This window comes from Monodon monoceros, unplaced genomic scaffold (genome assembly GCF_005190385.1).
Source record: "Monodon monoceros isolate NGI ecotype Baffin Bay Population unplaced genomic scaffold, NGI_Narwhal_1 Super_Scaffold_13, whole genome shotgun sequence".
NCBI classification, from domain to species: Eukaryota; Metazoa; Chordata; class Mammalia; order Artiodactyla; family Monodontidae; genus Monodon; species Monodon monoceros.
Window position 1 is genome coordinate 1,132,182 of NW_021703769.1, and position 15,151 is coordinate 1,147,332.

Sequence of the window (15,151 nt, forward strand, 5' to 3'; positions counted from 1 at the left end):
CACAACATTAAAGAAATAAAAAATGTTTTAAAAAATAAAAATAAAATAAAAAACAATGAAAAGACGAGATGTAGAATCAGGTCTCGGTCAGGACTCACCCTGAGGCTTGCACTTTGGGGAGTTATTTTGGGCTCCCCGGCAGGTAATTAGTGGAAAGTCAGTCAAAGTCACCGACAGGCACTTGCCTTTACAGAACCCCGAGCTCAGCCTGGTGTTTTCGGGGCCCAGCAGCAAGGCTGTCCTTGAATTACGTGTGGGGCTGGCTTTCTGGACGGATGGGAAAGCGGTTACATACCCGCTCAGCCGGCTGGCACCTCCCTCTGCGCGGGAGGTGGCAGGCAGGGCATCTGGGCAGCCGAGATGAGTGCCTCCTGTGTGTGTGGGAGCCAGGCAGATTTGCCTTTTCTTTTCAGGAGCGCCAGCAGCTCTGGTCATCTGCCGAGAGATGTGATCACACCTCTTCTAGAGCCAAGAAGACACACCCGTTGACCACACGTGCTCTAGTGAACACATTCACCCTCCTGGTCACGGATGCCACCTCGCCATGTAAGAATCTGCCTCTCTGGCTTCTTGGGGCCCCAAGGGCTGAGGCCAGGGCTGCTCTGGCTGGGGTTGGGGTGGAGGAAAGGGGATCAGGACCCCAGGGACCCCAGGGACCCCAGGGTGGAAGGTGGGCCTTAAAATTCCTTCCCTACTCATCCCCACTGAGGCTGGATTCCCACACCAGCAGTGGGCAGGGGCTGGGGGACAAGCTGCTCAGGGACACAGGCCTTTCCCCAGGCCCTTCTCCCATCAGTGAACTAGGGACAATGCAGGGGCATCTTCTGGCGCTGCTGGGAAGCTCGAAAGGGGCCAGTCCATCCCAGGCCGGACCCCATAACTTCTGGGTAAATGCAGCTTCCCAGGCTCCCTACTGGAGCCCCAGTGCAGGGGGTCCAAGAACCAGACAGCCTGGTGTTGGGGGGTGATGCTGCACTGAGAGGGGCCTGAACTGAGGCCAAGGAGGCCTCCCACCCTGAACCCCCGACGAGCTGCTCCCTCCCAGCTGGGTGCATACAGTAGGTGCTCATTAAATGTGTCGAGTGATGGAAACAGGTGCAGACTGGTGGGCTGGGCTGTGGGGACCGGTGGGAACCCCAGGGGACCGTTGTCAGATGTGAGGGGACGGTGTGGACAGCTCCAGGCCCCTTCAGCCTTGGGGTCACCTCAGGTAGGGGTCTGCGCCATCAGACAGGAGGCGGGGCTCTGCCTCCTGAGGTCCTTCTGGAAGCGTCCCTTTCTAATGCAGACGAATGATGAGGGAGGAGCCTGACAGCCGGGAGAAGGAACTGAGTGATTAAGGGTAATCTGGGCCCAAGAGAAGTGACTAATGTGGACTGACAGCCTGCAGTGCTGGCTGCCCTGCTGGCCCGGCTCTCTGTGGACACCAGGGTCCCATCGCTGGGCTGGGCCGACTCCTGTAATGTCTGTAATGCTGCCCCCACCGGCGTGTCCTCAAGGAGCTCAGAATAAAGCCAGCCCTGCCGTCCAGCCCTGCCCACCTGTCCCCCTTCTACCCTTGGCTCTCCTGCTCTGGCCACACAGGTGTCACCCTCCCACCCCCCGAGGGAGCGTGCCCCTCCCAGCCACTCTCTCTGTCTGCTCCCTGAGAGCCCACCCCACGATTCTCACCTCCTTGTCTGTTTTCCTCATTCTCATCTGTGCCCCCCCTGCCCTGCTGCAGCACCACTGGGTCCCCAAACAGCCCGGGCCTGGCACTCAGGAGGGGCTCACGTACACCTGTCCACGGGAATCTCCAGCCACTCGGTGGGCTCTGGGGGAGCGTAGCCAGGGCTGCCCCCCTTGCTGCTTCCTCCAAGCAGCCTCGCTGGATTAGAGCTACCATGGGCCTGGGGGGGCAGGGATGCCCCAAGTACCTGGGAGGGTGGGGGAGGGCAATTTGATGGTTTCTCGGGCACCCCCTCCCTGCTCCTGCTGAGGCACCAAGGGTGGCACAGGTGGTTTTGAAATGAGGTTTTCACGTCTCCATCAGGCTCCTCAGATAACCCTGGGTGGCAGAGGTTGTGATCTGTGTGCTCATTAGTTGTCCAGGAACAGCGCGTTTGGAGGAATGGGGACGGGGAAGTGATCCCTGGTGTGGGGCAGGTGGACTGATGAGGGCGGAGCAGCTGCCCGGGGCTGTGGACCTGCGGCCAGAGGCAGGGTGGGGAGAGGGGGTCCCGGTGCAGGGAGGGCCAGGCCGGAGCTGGGAGACCTGAGTGTCCTCTGCCTTGCTGCGGACCCCAGGTGACGTTGGCAGAGACCCACTCTGAGCCTCAGTTCCCTCACCAGTTAAAGGAACCACCCCGCTCCCTGTGGAGCAGACACGGAAACCAAGGCATGGAGGGGCCCGGCGACTCCTGCCAGGTCGCACAACCCGAGAGAGGGCAGCCGGGTGTTTCGTGTCCCTTCCCTGCCATTCCCCCCTTCCTGTCTCCCTTTCCTGTCCCTGCCCTCATTGCTGTCCCCTCAGCCTCCCCTGGGCTGCATCCAGTGACAGCCCGATAAGGAAAGGGGGGAGGGGTATAAAGGGCTCCCCGTCCCAACCCCCAAGACACCCCTGAAGAGCCATCCCCGTCTCTGGGCTCCCATGGGGTCAGCTGAGGCCTGTTGGGACATGGCATGTCCTCTGCTTGGACACTCGGGGACCTCTCACCTACACAGGAAAATTTGCTTTTGGAAACATCTGAATGTCAGAAATTTATTTTAACTTTGTGTCTAAAAAATGGCTTTTTGGGTGCACACAAAGGAAGGGGGGAGTGCTGTGTGCACTGACATGGCTGCAGCCGCACGTGTGTGTGTGCACGTGCACGTGCGTATGTATGTGCACACATGTGTGCATGCATGTGCGCGCATGTATACATGTGTGCGTGCGCGTGTGTATGCATGTATGTGTGTGCATGTGTGCGTGTACGCGTGTATGTGTGCGTATATGTGTGCACGTGTATATGTGTGCGTGTGTGTGCGTATATGTGTGCGTGTGTGTGCACGTGGCAGCGTGCGCTCCATTCAAGGACTGGCACTTTTGTCGGCAGCGGCTGGCAATGCCCACAGCCCCGGGTGTTGTGCTCGCCCGTCTGCCAGCCTGATTACCTCCAGGTGGTGCTAAGCAGAGACTTCACTCTGTACTTTGTCCTTTCATGTTACTTCAGTTTTTCATAAGACAATGAATTGCTTTTATCATAAAAGATAAACGTTTTGCATCTTGAAAGTTAATGTGCGCACAGCAAGCTAGACAGGCGGGAGCTCCGGGTGGGGGGACTGGGTCCAGCCCAGCCCACCTGTCGGGCCTCACTCCCGCTCCATCCGGGTCCAATTCTCTCCCTGGAGGCTGAGCTCACATTCTTTGAGGAGTGAAGAGGTGGGTAGGTAGACATGTAGGCGAGCCGGAAGTTCTGCAGCTGTGGCCGCACTGGAGCCCCGTGCAGGTGCTGGGAGCTGGCTGGACGCGCGCTCCCACTTCCTCCCGGGGCGTCCTTGGCTGTGGCAGGCGACTCCCTCGAAGTTTCCTTATAGCTTCGCTGGGGTCCCCGGGGGTTCCGAGAGCAGGAGGAGGGAAGGTGGGATTGGGGGCGCGTGTGCGCTGGGGGGACCCTCCCGGTCGGAGGGGCAGCCGCTCGTGGCCCCTTGTCCTGCCTCTCCTCCTTCCCCAGCTGGCTCCGAGCCTTCCCCTTGTCCCATTCTCTCCTTCATCAGTTCAGCCTGGGTGGGGTTTCTGTGGTGTTCTGATAAAAATTGGAATTCAAATCCTAATCGTGGGAAGCAGTGGGGGGCAAGTGGGAGGCAGGAGGGGGTGGGGGGGAGGGTGGGGGGGGGAGTTGGATGGGGGGCAGCTATCCCATTCTCAGGTCCCTGCAGCCAGCCACTGGCTGGGTTTTTTCTTTCTTCAAATGTATTTTAAAATGTATGGAATTCTCTCCCAAGCCCTCCTTCTGTTGCCTAGCGACAGCGATGGGGCCAGAGGTGTCTCCCTATAGGAGAGTGGATTCCTCTCTTGTCCCTGTGCTGGAACTCAGCAAACCTGCAGGAGGTGGGCAGGGGCTCGTCCAGAGCTCTGGCCCCATGGGACAGTGGCATTGAGGTGCAGCTAGGGTTTGGGACAGCCTGCCATTGTCCCCAAATGTCTCTCTCCGTGACTGGCCTGAACTTCACTGTTGGAGTTTCATTCCTTTGGCTATTCTTGTAAAATGTCATTGCCCCTACTGGAGCTTTTGCCAGTGAATCCTTTACCCTCAGAGTCGGTGGGAGTTCTGAGACTTCCCTGCTGGTAAGGCGGGTGAGTCAAAGCACAGAGGCCTTGAGCAGCCCTGTGCCAATCAGAATGGGGTGGCTTTGAGGCAGCCAGGCCTCGAGGGGCACCTGGCAGGTAAATGAATGAATGAAGGGGAGCGTGGGGAAGACTGCCGAGGAGACTCAAGGGGGAGGACAAAGTGCCTGCAATCTGGAAAGATGCTTTCCTTCTCGTCCCCCAGGCTGGGGGCCTCCGAGGATCCTCCTGCGGTGAGATAAAGGCAGAGCAGGGGAAGAGGAAAGGGGAGGCGGGGGGCACCCCGCTGCAGAAGGTCCCGCTGCTGCCGGGAGGCTCCAGACAGGGCGGCTGTGTCTGAAGACAGACTGAGTGCCCCTCCCTGGCCTGGCTCCCCACCTGCCGGCCCCCAGGGAGGAGCTGGTTTTTCCCTCGGTTCCCTGAGCTGGTCGGAAGGGCCGTGGAGACCAGGGGCAAACAGTCACAGGACCCCACACTGCACTTTGTTGGGCCTCACCTGTGCCCAGGCCACAGATCAGGACCCTGAGGGACAGGGCGTCACCACACAGCCACTGTGGACCCAGGTCTCCCGACTCTGGGCTCTCAGAGACCAAGCGCATGTGTTTTCAGTAAAAGGACCCAGTCGGGGGCCATCTGCCGTGTCAGTGACCTTCTCATGAATGAGCGAGTGAGCCAGCAGCTGCAGGCGGGCCCGCCGGCCCTTCCGCGTGGGAGTGTGTCACGGATCCACAGCCTCCTTTATTCCCTTATTGAGGGAGTCGGAGGATGTACCTGTCACTGCAGGACATGTGGGGTGGTGGGGGTCAGCGCACACCCCAGGGTTTCACAATCACTGTGCCCAGCCACGCGGGCACTTGGCTCTGAGAGCAGACACACGCGGCACACAGAGCTAGCCTCTGGGGCTCCACGGTGACGGGCCGGGAGCTGGGGAGGTCAGGAGGAGTGTCTGGCAGGGCACGGACACGGGGCCGCACCAACGTGAAGTGGGCAGACAGTGAAGTGGGCAGACAGTAAAGTGGACTCGGGCTCAGCGGCAGACCCTGCCCGTCTGCCCGCAGCAGGGTCTGGGCAGCGGGCATCTCATCCCACGTCCACTCTGCCCCCACCTCAGGGGACCGTCCCTTCTGTCCGCTCTGGGCTGGGTCCTCCAGGGCCATCACATCCAGCCCTGGCCGAGAGGGTGGGATGACCACGCCCACTTCTCAGGTAGGGAACCCAGGGCTCAGGGGAATCATGGTGTGTCTGGGGCCCAGGGAGGGTCTGAGGACCTGTCACAAAGAGTCCAGGTCCTCCTTCTGAAGCCGATGCCGGAGCCCAGACTCAGTCTTTGCTGAACTCTGATGCCCACTCGCTGAGCAGGGCTGGGGGCTGCACTGACCTCGGGCCCATCTGCTGGACTCCCGTGTCCCCTGCCCAGAGCAGATGCCTGTGTGGGAGCTCCAGGCTGGCCTCGTCCCCTGCACCGGTGGCCACTGGGTCACAGGAGGGCTGCCTGGCCTGGGGACTAGCTGTGGGCCTGCCCCCAGGCCTGTTCTTGGTGAACAGCTTGGGGGAGGATTTTGTGGGGCTCAAGTATATAATACCCCGATTCATAGCAGAGCCCAGATCTGAAGTGGCCGTGGATATCGTAGTATCTGACTCGTTGTTTTGGAGCGTGGGGAGACCGAGTCCCGGCTAACTCCAGACCAGGAGCAGGTCACCTGATCCTGAGTCAGTGCCTCCCAGGCAGGCGGTCTGCCTGTCTGTCTGTCTGTCTGACTGTCTCCCTTCTGGGCAGATGTGCTCCCAGGTCCAGGGAGGACCTGCTTTAAAAGGCCTGCACTTCGCTTCTGGGCCCCTGGCCACTCGTGGTCCCGGCTGGTCCAGGGCAGCTCCCCTGGGACCCGCCTTCCCCTGGTTCAGGGCACCTTCCTGGGGCCGGGCCATCCTGTCTGGAGACCGGATTCCAGAGTCCAAGGAGGCGCCTGCCTTTCTGGGCACCCGAGCTGGGGCCAGGCCTGCCTGCTGGCCGTGACAAACGAGTCTGGGCCCCCGCCTGGCTGCCAGCCAGTGGGCCGCCTGTACCCAGGGCCCCTCCTCCATACCTGTGGCCCGGACCTCAGCGCTGGCCTCTTTCGGAGTGCTGGCCGGCTCCCCTCTGCCTTGCGGCGTCCACCCTGAAGCAGTGGGAGCTGGGCCGCAGGAGCTCAGCTGGACAGCGGGAGGGAGAGCGTGTGAGGACGTGCCTATCCTGGGACCCACTGACCTGGCCTTGTGTCCACAGAGCCAGGATGGAGAACTGCGAGGCTGAGCTGCCCTGTGGTGTCCCTGCAGAGCTTTGCCACCTTGGCCTGGGGAGGACAGGCGGCGGTGGGGGGGCGGCGGGGGGTGCTGCCAGGGCTGGGCGATGCCAGGCTGATCCCTTCATTGACCTCTTGTGACATCAAAGCTTCCTGGGATTCGCCCTTGGAAAGGTGGTGGGTCGGATGCCTGCTGCACAAGGGGCTGACCCGGTCCTGAGCTGCCCGGAGGCCCTCTCGGCGGTGCCGGGACAGCGGTGGTCCTGCCAACCGGGCTCCTCCCAGCGCCAGCTCTCGGGGTCACCACCCTCCGGCCCCAACCTACCCCTTCATGTCTTTCTCCCTCAACATCCATTAGTCTGAGAACAAAAAGATCGCCTTTCACCCAACACTAATTTCTCCTCATTAAAGGCCCGTTTTGGATCTGGGAGAGGATCTGTCTCTCTTTCTGGCTTTGAAAGAGAAGGGGTGCGGGGGAGGGTGAGAGAGGAGAAGCCGAAAGGAAGTGCAGCCTCTGGGTGTGGGTGCTGGGTCCTGGGCCTCGGATGCCTCGGAGCAGGCCCAGGGCCGACCCCCGTCCAGCTCACAGGCGCTGGGCGGACAGGCATGGAGGCCGAGTGGCAGCCCCTCTGTGACCCCTCCCGGCCCCCCGCCTGGCCCCGCCCGGGCCTAGTACAGCGTCTCCCGGGTGACATTGCTGGAGAAGGTGTGGCTTCCGGACACGCTGCTGGCCTTCCTTGAGAAGGCCGGCCTCCTCCTCCTGTGCCCCCACAGGGGACACAGGCAGGCCAGCGTGGACAGGAAGATCTGGCGGAAGTTGGCGGAGACGAGGTTGTATAGCACGGGGTTGATGGTGGAGCTGACGTAGAAGAGGGCGTTGGTCAGCATGTAGAAGTAGTGGTAGAAGTCATACAGGAACCTGGGGTGGGAGAGGACGCTCAGGCTGGCGGGCCAGACACAGCCCGCACGGGGCAGCCCGTGGCTGACGCGGGGGCCTGGGACAGTCATTGCAGACTACTTGGACATCTTTTGAAGTGGGGATATTTCACAATAAATTCCAGGGCTCTGGTTTCTCTTGAGAGGTTGGAAGTTCTGAGCACACTCCTGCCTGGCACCAGTCAGCTGAAATGCCGAGCTGAGCTGCAGCCGCCCACCCGAGGCCAGCTGTGCAGTCCCCCTTGGCCGCAGTCTCCACCTTTCCCTGCAGCCCAGCTGGCCTGCCTTTCCTTGTGCAGAATCCCAGCCCCCCCTCAGGGCTGCAGGACGTGGCCAAGGCCTGGCCTCAACGGAACAGCCAGGCCAGGAACCCCCTCTGCACCTCCCAGACAGCTGTGCACCTCATCTCGACTTGCTTGCCTCTGTGCACAGGGATCTCACCCCCTCATCTTGCAGCTCACTTCACTACCAGGCGGCCCTGAGTTTCAGAACCCCTTTACTTTGGGCTGTGTTCCATGCCCTGTACCTTCTCTTCATCCTTTCTAGATTTTCCCTCCCTAGTGGCTCCCCAACACTTGGAAGAGCCCACAACCCTGGGACCTGGCAGCCCCGCTATGCAGAGGAGCTCACGCAGCGGGGCTGAGGCTACCGTTGCGGGGAGGCCAGCTGGCGAGGCCGGCGTCCATACGTCGCAGTGCGGGTGTGATGCTCTCGGAGTCCCAGGGGTCCTCCTGGCAACTCCTCCAGGCTGGGGGTGGTCTGGGGGCCCCGACAGTCGCCATCACTCCTCCCACAGCCAGCAGCGCCAGCCCTTCCTGTCGCTCTCCAGATGCCCCCAAACCTGTCTTGTACTGACTGTTTTAGGACTTGCTTTCCTTTTACGAAGCAGCTTCCAGGGTGTCTGTCCCTCTACGGACTCTGCCTTCCCTGCCCTATCACAGCCACACCTGAGGGCCTGTCGGGGGATGCTGACCCGCCCACCCTGAGCTGCACCTCTCAGTGCCCCCAACCCCTACACTCAATTGTTTTGGGAAGCATGCCCCCAGCCCAAGCCTCACCCCTTCGGCCCCAGCCTCCCATACTCACGGGGTCCACTGTTCGTCCGAAATGTAGCTGAACATGAGGCGTCGCACATGGTAGGGCAGCCAGCAGACCACGAAGGCGATGACCACGGCACCTGAGACATGGAGGGATATGGGCCTCAGGGAGGTGGAGGGAGATGCCCCGTGTTCGTGGACTGAAACAGCTAATAGTGTTAAGATGACAATGCTGCCCAAAGTGATCTAGAGATTCAGTGGAATGTCTATGGAAATCCTGATGACATTTTTTGCAGAAATAGAAGAATTCATTGGGAATCTCAAGGGATGCTGGACAGACAAGACAATCTCGAGAAAGAAGAACAAAGCTGGAGGACTCACCCTTCCTGACTTCAAAACCTACCACAAAGCTACAGTCATCCAAACAGAGTGGTAATGGCATGAGGACAGATGTATAGACCCATGGACTAGAACAGAAGACCCAGAAATAAGCCCTCCCATATATAGTCAAATGACTTTCTACAGGGCGCCAAGGTCAAAGGGAAAAGGGCTGTCTTTTCAACAAATGTTCTGGGAAAACTGGATCCCCACATGCAAAAGAATGAAGCTGTCCCCTTACCTCACACCATCTGCAAAAATTAACTCAAAATGGATCAAAGATCTAAACATAAAAGCTAAGGTATAAAATTCTTAGAAGAAAATATAGGACAAAAATTTCACAACATTGAATTTGAAAAGACAACAAGGGAAAAAATAAATAATTTGGACTATATAAAAATAAATAACTGTGTATTAAAGGTCACAATTGACAGAGCGAAAAGGCAACCTTCAGAATGGGAGAAAATATTTGCATCACATATCTGATAAGGGATTAATATCCTGGGCATATAGAAAACTCAACAACAAAAATCAAACAACCCAATACAAAGGCAGGCAGAGGACTTGAATAGACATTTCTCCGAAGAAGAGATACCAATGGCCGATAAGCACATGAAAAGATGCTTAACATCACTGATCACTAGCGGAATGCAAATCAAAACTACAATAGGATACCACCTCATACCCAACAGGATAGCTCCTATAAAAGAAAAACACAGAAAAGAGTAATTTGGGGGAGGATATGGAGAAACTGGAACGTTTGTACACTGTCGGTGGGAATGTAAAATGGTACAGCCACTTTAGAAAACAGTTTGGCTGTTTAAAAATATTTTTTAATTCAATAAATTAAAATTCTACTCCTGGGTTTATGCCCCCAAAGAACTGGAAGCAGGAGTTCAAACAGATACCAGTAGCTCATAGCAGCAGTACTATTCAGAGCGGCTGAAATCAATGGATGACCAATAAACCAAATGTGGTCCATCCGTACAACAGGATATTATTCAGCCCTCAAAAGCAAGGACGTTCTGACACAGGCTACAGCAGAGATGAACCTTGAAGACATTACACCATATGAATAAACCAGTCACAAAAAACCCAAATACTGTGTGATTCCACCTAAAGGAGGTCCCTGGAGGAGTCAAATGCACAGAGACGGAAAGTAGAAGGTGGTTGTCAGGGGCTGGGGGAGGGGGTGGGGACTTGGTGTTTAATGGGAAGAGTTTCAGTCTTACAAGGCGGGAGGGTCGGTGGTGACAGCCGCACAGCAGCATGGGCATCTACACTGCTGCTCCGCTGTGCACTTAGAAACGGTCAAGATGGTCAATTTTATGCCCTGTATATTTCACCACAACGCAAAAGAAAGCACCCAACCACCTGGGAAAACTTCGGGCCAAGCGTGCTGTCCCGGGGCAGAGAGAAGGGTGCTCCCCGAGAGGTGCGTCATCTTCTTGGGGATGTGGGGGGACCTGTGGGAGGTCCTGGCTTTGGGATCCCCGCTCCAGGGCTGCGGCCCTCTGGGGGGCTTGCGGAGACCCTGGGCCAGGGAGGTCCCAACGGAGGCACTGCCTGCTGGCAGCAGGGGTTTGTGGCACCGGGCTGCTCCAGAAAGCCCGCCCGCACACAGCAGAAGCAAACACTGCCGCCCTGGTCACCTGACCCGCGGCTGTGGGGGCTGAGCCGGCCCGGGTGCGAAGCACACCCGAGTCACTCTCCCGTCAATCACATGCTGTGGACGGATGCAGACATCATGCTGTTTTGGAAATACTGGAGCAATAAATGATCCAAGTGAATTTTACCTGTCTCTTTTGACTATTTAAAAAGGTGGTTACTGGACCATTTAACATCCCATGTGGGGCCTGCATCATGTTCCTTTTGGACAGAGCTGCGGGGACCTTTTCCTTCCAAGACCTGCAAAGGTGAGGGGCAGGCAGCCCGGGGCAGGGGGGAGATGGGGCGTGGATCCTGGGGTGGTGGGAAGCACAGGGTAGGCACTCTGGGGGACCGGGGGGGCCGGGGCTGCCTCAGGAGAGCACGGAGGGGCAGGTTGTTTTGAGGACCCCTCTTCATGATGCACCTGCAGGCCCAGGCCAGGCCCGGGGACACACAGAGGCAGGATGGACCCTCACAACCCACAGAAACGTAGGGTCCACCCCACACGATCCTTCAGGCCTTCAGGATTCCCTACTAGAATCTGTGCAGAGGGACTGCACCTCCGGCCTCTCCAGCTGGCACCCGACTGCCCGGCACGCATGGGGACCCCAACTCTGCGGCTCTGGCTTTGTGAGCAAACTGTCCGACTCAGCCGGTGCCAGGAGGCTTGCTGAATCGGTGGATGTATGGATGGATGAGTGAGGGAGTCAAGAGAAGCCCCGACCCCAGGGGGAGCCGGCACTCTGAGCCTCGGCCCGGACGCGCTCCGTTCCCAGGGTCTCTAAACCTTCTGTTTGTGGTACCCAGCTCGCTGCTTTGCTGGCCCCTGGTGGCCGCCCGCCGCCCGCCCCTCGCAGGGCCCAGCGGTTACGTACGTAAGACCCGGACGCCGTGGCGCAGGGCCTGGACCCGGCCGGGCTCGATGGACATGCTGAACGAGCTATGCTGGTCCCCAACTGTGCGCACCTGGCCCTGCTCGGCCGCCTGGCGGACCATCACGGTCAGCTTGTTGGCAATGATGGTGTTCAGGACGGAGATGGCCACCATGGGGAACACGAAAGACATGAAGGTGTTGATCTGTGAGAGGTGGAGAGGGGTGGCCCGTGAGGCTGGGGCAAGGGACGCGCCCTGGCACCCGCCCCGCCCACCGGCCCAGGTGTAGGGGTTGGAGCGTGGGCGGCGCTCGGTCTGTCTGTTCCCAGACTGACTCTCCGCCTGCTCCCACAGCCCTGGCTTTCTGGGGGAGGTTTGCAGACTCTCTGTCAGCTTGGGGAGCCCTTAGCCTGTACACAGTGTGGAGTAAAACCCTGGGGCACCCCGGCTGCGGTGAGGGGCCGGGGCTCTGCGTTCCCGGGTCTTCACCCAGCGTCCCTCGTCCTGCACACATACAGCTCACGTTAGGACATGAAGGGAAGACCCGCCCCCCGCCCCACTTCCTCTCAGCGCGTTGAAAAGCGCTTCTCGTTGGCACCTCCACCTTCCACGTTTCTCTGCCTCTGGGGAAACTGAGTCTCCGGGTGCCGAGGGGCTTTGCCAAAGTCACCAGCTCAGAGCGGCTGGACCTGGACTTGAGCTGGAGCCCAGCTCCTCAGCGACACCAGGCTGAGACCCGCCTTCACGGGCACCTGCTCAGCCCGAGAAGCTGTGGCCTCCCTGAGCTGCCACTGGCGTTGCTGACAGGGACGCAAACCCGCCAGTGCACGTGTGTGGCCCTGACCAGCGACGGGGAACGGGCCTCCCACTGAGCTGGTCCTGAATCCGCATCATCTCCCAGGGCCCCGGAGTAACAAGCCTCTGGCGTAAAACTGCGTTTGCCGCTGGCTTTTGAGCACGCTGGTCCTCACGCCACGTTCCGACGCCCGAGCTTCTAAGTGTGAGCTCGCGAGCCCTTGTGAGGGGGCGGTGCCTCTTCTCCATGCCCCCTACCCGACCGCCGCCGCCCTTAACGCTCACGTGAACTCCAGAGTCAAAGAGCAAACGGCTGCACCTGGAGAGACACTTGCACTGGCCCCACCTGGTTCCCGGGGTCTGCACGGGGGTGCCCCGGGCTCCAGGCTGCCCCCTCCACCTCCTAACTCGGGTTTGCGCACAGCCCTGAGAGCAGAGCCGAGGGTCCCGCGTGGAGGTCTCCTCGATGGTAGACAAGGACTGTCTCAGCAGGGTAAGGACCGTCCAGCTCTGTCCTCCTAATGCGGCAGCGGCCAGCAGGAAGCCAAGAGGTGCTGGAGGCTCTAGAACGCTGATGGGTTCGCCTCCTGGGCCTCCTGGATGTCAGACCTCTGTCCCGAGCAGGGCAGCTCACACGGCCCTCTCTTCGGGGCATTGGCCGATGCCTCCGCAAGTCCTGCCCGCCCCACAGTGCTCCGGGTCCCGCTTGGGAGGACTGTAGGCATCCAGGAGATGGTGGCTGAGGTCACCTCTGGCTCCTTTTGAAAAAGACTCCCCTAAACTAGAGGACAAACACGTCAGACAGGGGCCGCGTGGGCCCTCAGCAGGCGTCCTTTCCACACTTGCCAGCCCTTGTGCCCATCACTAGTCACCCGCTGGGTGCTTGGGAGTGGCCTCTCCCGGGCACCCTTCTCTCCTGCGTCCACTGAGCTCAAGTGGCGGTCTGGAGGTCCTCCCACAGGACGATGATGGGCTGGTGCGGTCGAGGGGCAGCTCTGGGCCGGGGGCTGGGCTGGGGTGCAGGGGGATGCCGGGCCTGGGCCCAGGAGACAAACCAATTCCCGTGAGTCACCACAGCCGGGCATAATTTAAACAAAACAAATGTATTCAACACAGATTTTAAATGTCAAAACATTTGAAATACCATACTTCGATGAGCACAGACAGCAAAAACAGCCACCTCTGGGGGCCGCGAGCGGTGGACCAGGGCCCAGGCCCCCAGCGGATCCCCCAGTTGGGAGAAGTCCAGGCCCTGATCCTGAGGTTCTGGAGTGGGGAGAGGGGCCCCGGCACTGCAGGCGCTCCCCAACAGAGGCCTGGGGACGAGGTTCGGGCCGGCGTGGGCTTCCGGAGGGGCGTGTCTTCTCTCGGCCTCCCCCGCCCCTCCAGCCTGGAGACTGAGACTGAACCTGGATTGTGGGGTACCAGGGCAACGCCTGGCTCTCGGGGTCGCCTTCTCTTGCCGAGGCTCGCAGCACGGATGGGAGCTCAGCCTGTACCCCTTTCCTGCACTCCACCCCAACTTCTGGGAACAGGGGAGCAGCCCACTCCCGGCAACAAGCAAAGAGAAGGGAGTCTGCTAAGCCCTGTGCAAGATGACCAGGAACCACTGCAAGTGTAGCCACAGGAAGGACAGAGGGGAAGGAGGGGCAACCGGGGACCTTCCAGACAGAGACATGCGGACGTGGAGGGATGCGCCTCGTCTATGCATTTGTCCCAATAAAATGTGAGAGCACCTGGGGATAGACAGCCTGACTCTCAAATTCAAATGGAAAAAAGGATAATCTAAGAGTAGCCAGGAAAGTTCTGGAAAGGAAGGTGACAGGTCAGTAGGGGACGGGAGGCCTCACCCACTATGGGAGGGCACTAAAAAGAGATTGTAGGAGAATAGTTAGGCACGAATAAATCAGGGGAGCAGGAGAGAGGCCAGGAGCAGTTCCCGATGAGGCCAACGTGGCCTGTGGTAAAGGCAGCGCCTGAACCAGTGGGAGGAGGTGGGTGACGGGCTGCAGAGCTGGGGGCTGGATGCTCAGGGCCTGCTGCTTCCACAGTCCCTTCCCAGGACCTCTGTCCGCTTCCCTGGAAACACCCACCCCGCTCCATTCCTGGCCAGTGGGCACATTCCAAGAGGCCCGGGTGAGCCCCCATTGGACACACACAGGCTGCATGTTCACCTCTCCACCAATCACGTTTGTCCTATGAGAACCAGCCCCAGGCCTGCTGTTCAGAAGAGAGACCCCACCTTTGTGGGGGGCCTGCTGAGCAGGAAACTGCTTTTGTGCCCATTGGTTCTGTTCTCCCACCTTGTGTGGGGGACCTGCCTAAGAATGGGCCCTCACAGGTGAAAGGAGAGCATTTGTAATTTTGTGAGGGACAGGGAGTGAAATGGTTAAGCAGTAAAAGGAAAGTGGAACAGGACACAGGTCTGTCTGGGAGGAAGGGCTGCCCCCGACCTGCCTGCAAACAGGTGCGGGGCACCAATGGAATGCGCATAGCCTGGCCCGCAGTCACGGGGTCCTCATGCCTCTGCCTCCTCCTTCAAGGCTGTCGTCCCGTCTACCCTTCCTCTGAGGGGCAACAGCTTGTCTTGTACCAGCCTGTTTCTCTCTGATCCCACTGTGTTTAGGTAAAGAGACAGCCCCTGGACTCCGGAGCTTCATGGCTCAACACCAGCCTGCGGTGAGCGGGGAGGTGCAAAATACCGCTCAGGGGCTTCCCTGGTGGCACAGTGGTTAATAATCCGCCTGCCAATTCAGAGGACACAGGTTCGAGCCCTGGTCTGGGAAGATCCCACATGCCGTGGAGCAACTAAGCCCATGTGCCACAAGTATTGAGCCTGCGCTCTAGAGCCCACGAGCCACAACTACTGAGCCCACGTGCCACAACTACTGAAGCCC

At 59.3% G+C, this 15,151-nt stretch overlaps 1 protein-coding gene across 1 annotated transcript in view; it reads right to left on the minus strand.

Annotated features, from left to right (window-relative positions):
* Window positions 1–7,254: 7,254 nt before the first annotated feature.
* Window positions 7,255–15,151, minus strand: part of NTSR1 (neurotensin receptor 1) — a 47,437-nt gene continuing 39,540 nt past the window's right edge. Inside the window, exons 2-4 of the mRNA XM_029221849.1 lie at window positions 11,462–11,663; window positions 8,608–8,698; window positions 7,255–7,504 (exon numbers count right to left, since the gene is read on the minus strand). Of these exons, the coding sequence (XP_029077682.1) occupies window positions 7,255–7,504; window positions 8,608–8,698; window positions 11,462–11,663 (543 nt within the window). The remainder of the gene's footprint in view (window positions 7,505–8,607; window positions 8,699–11,461; window positions 11,664–15,151) is intronic.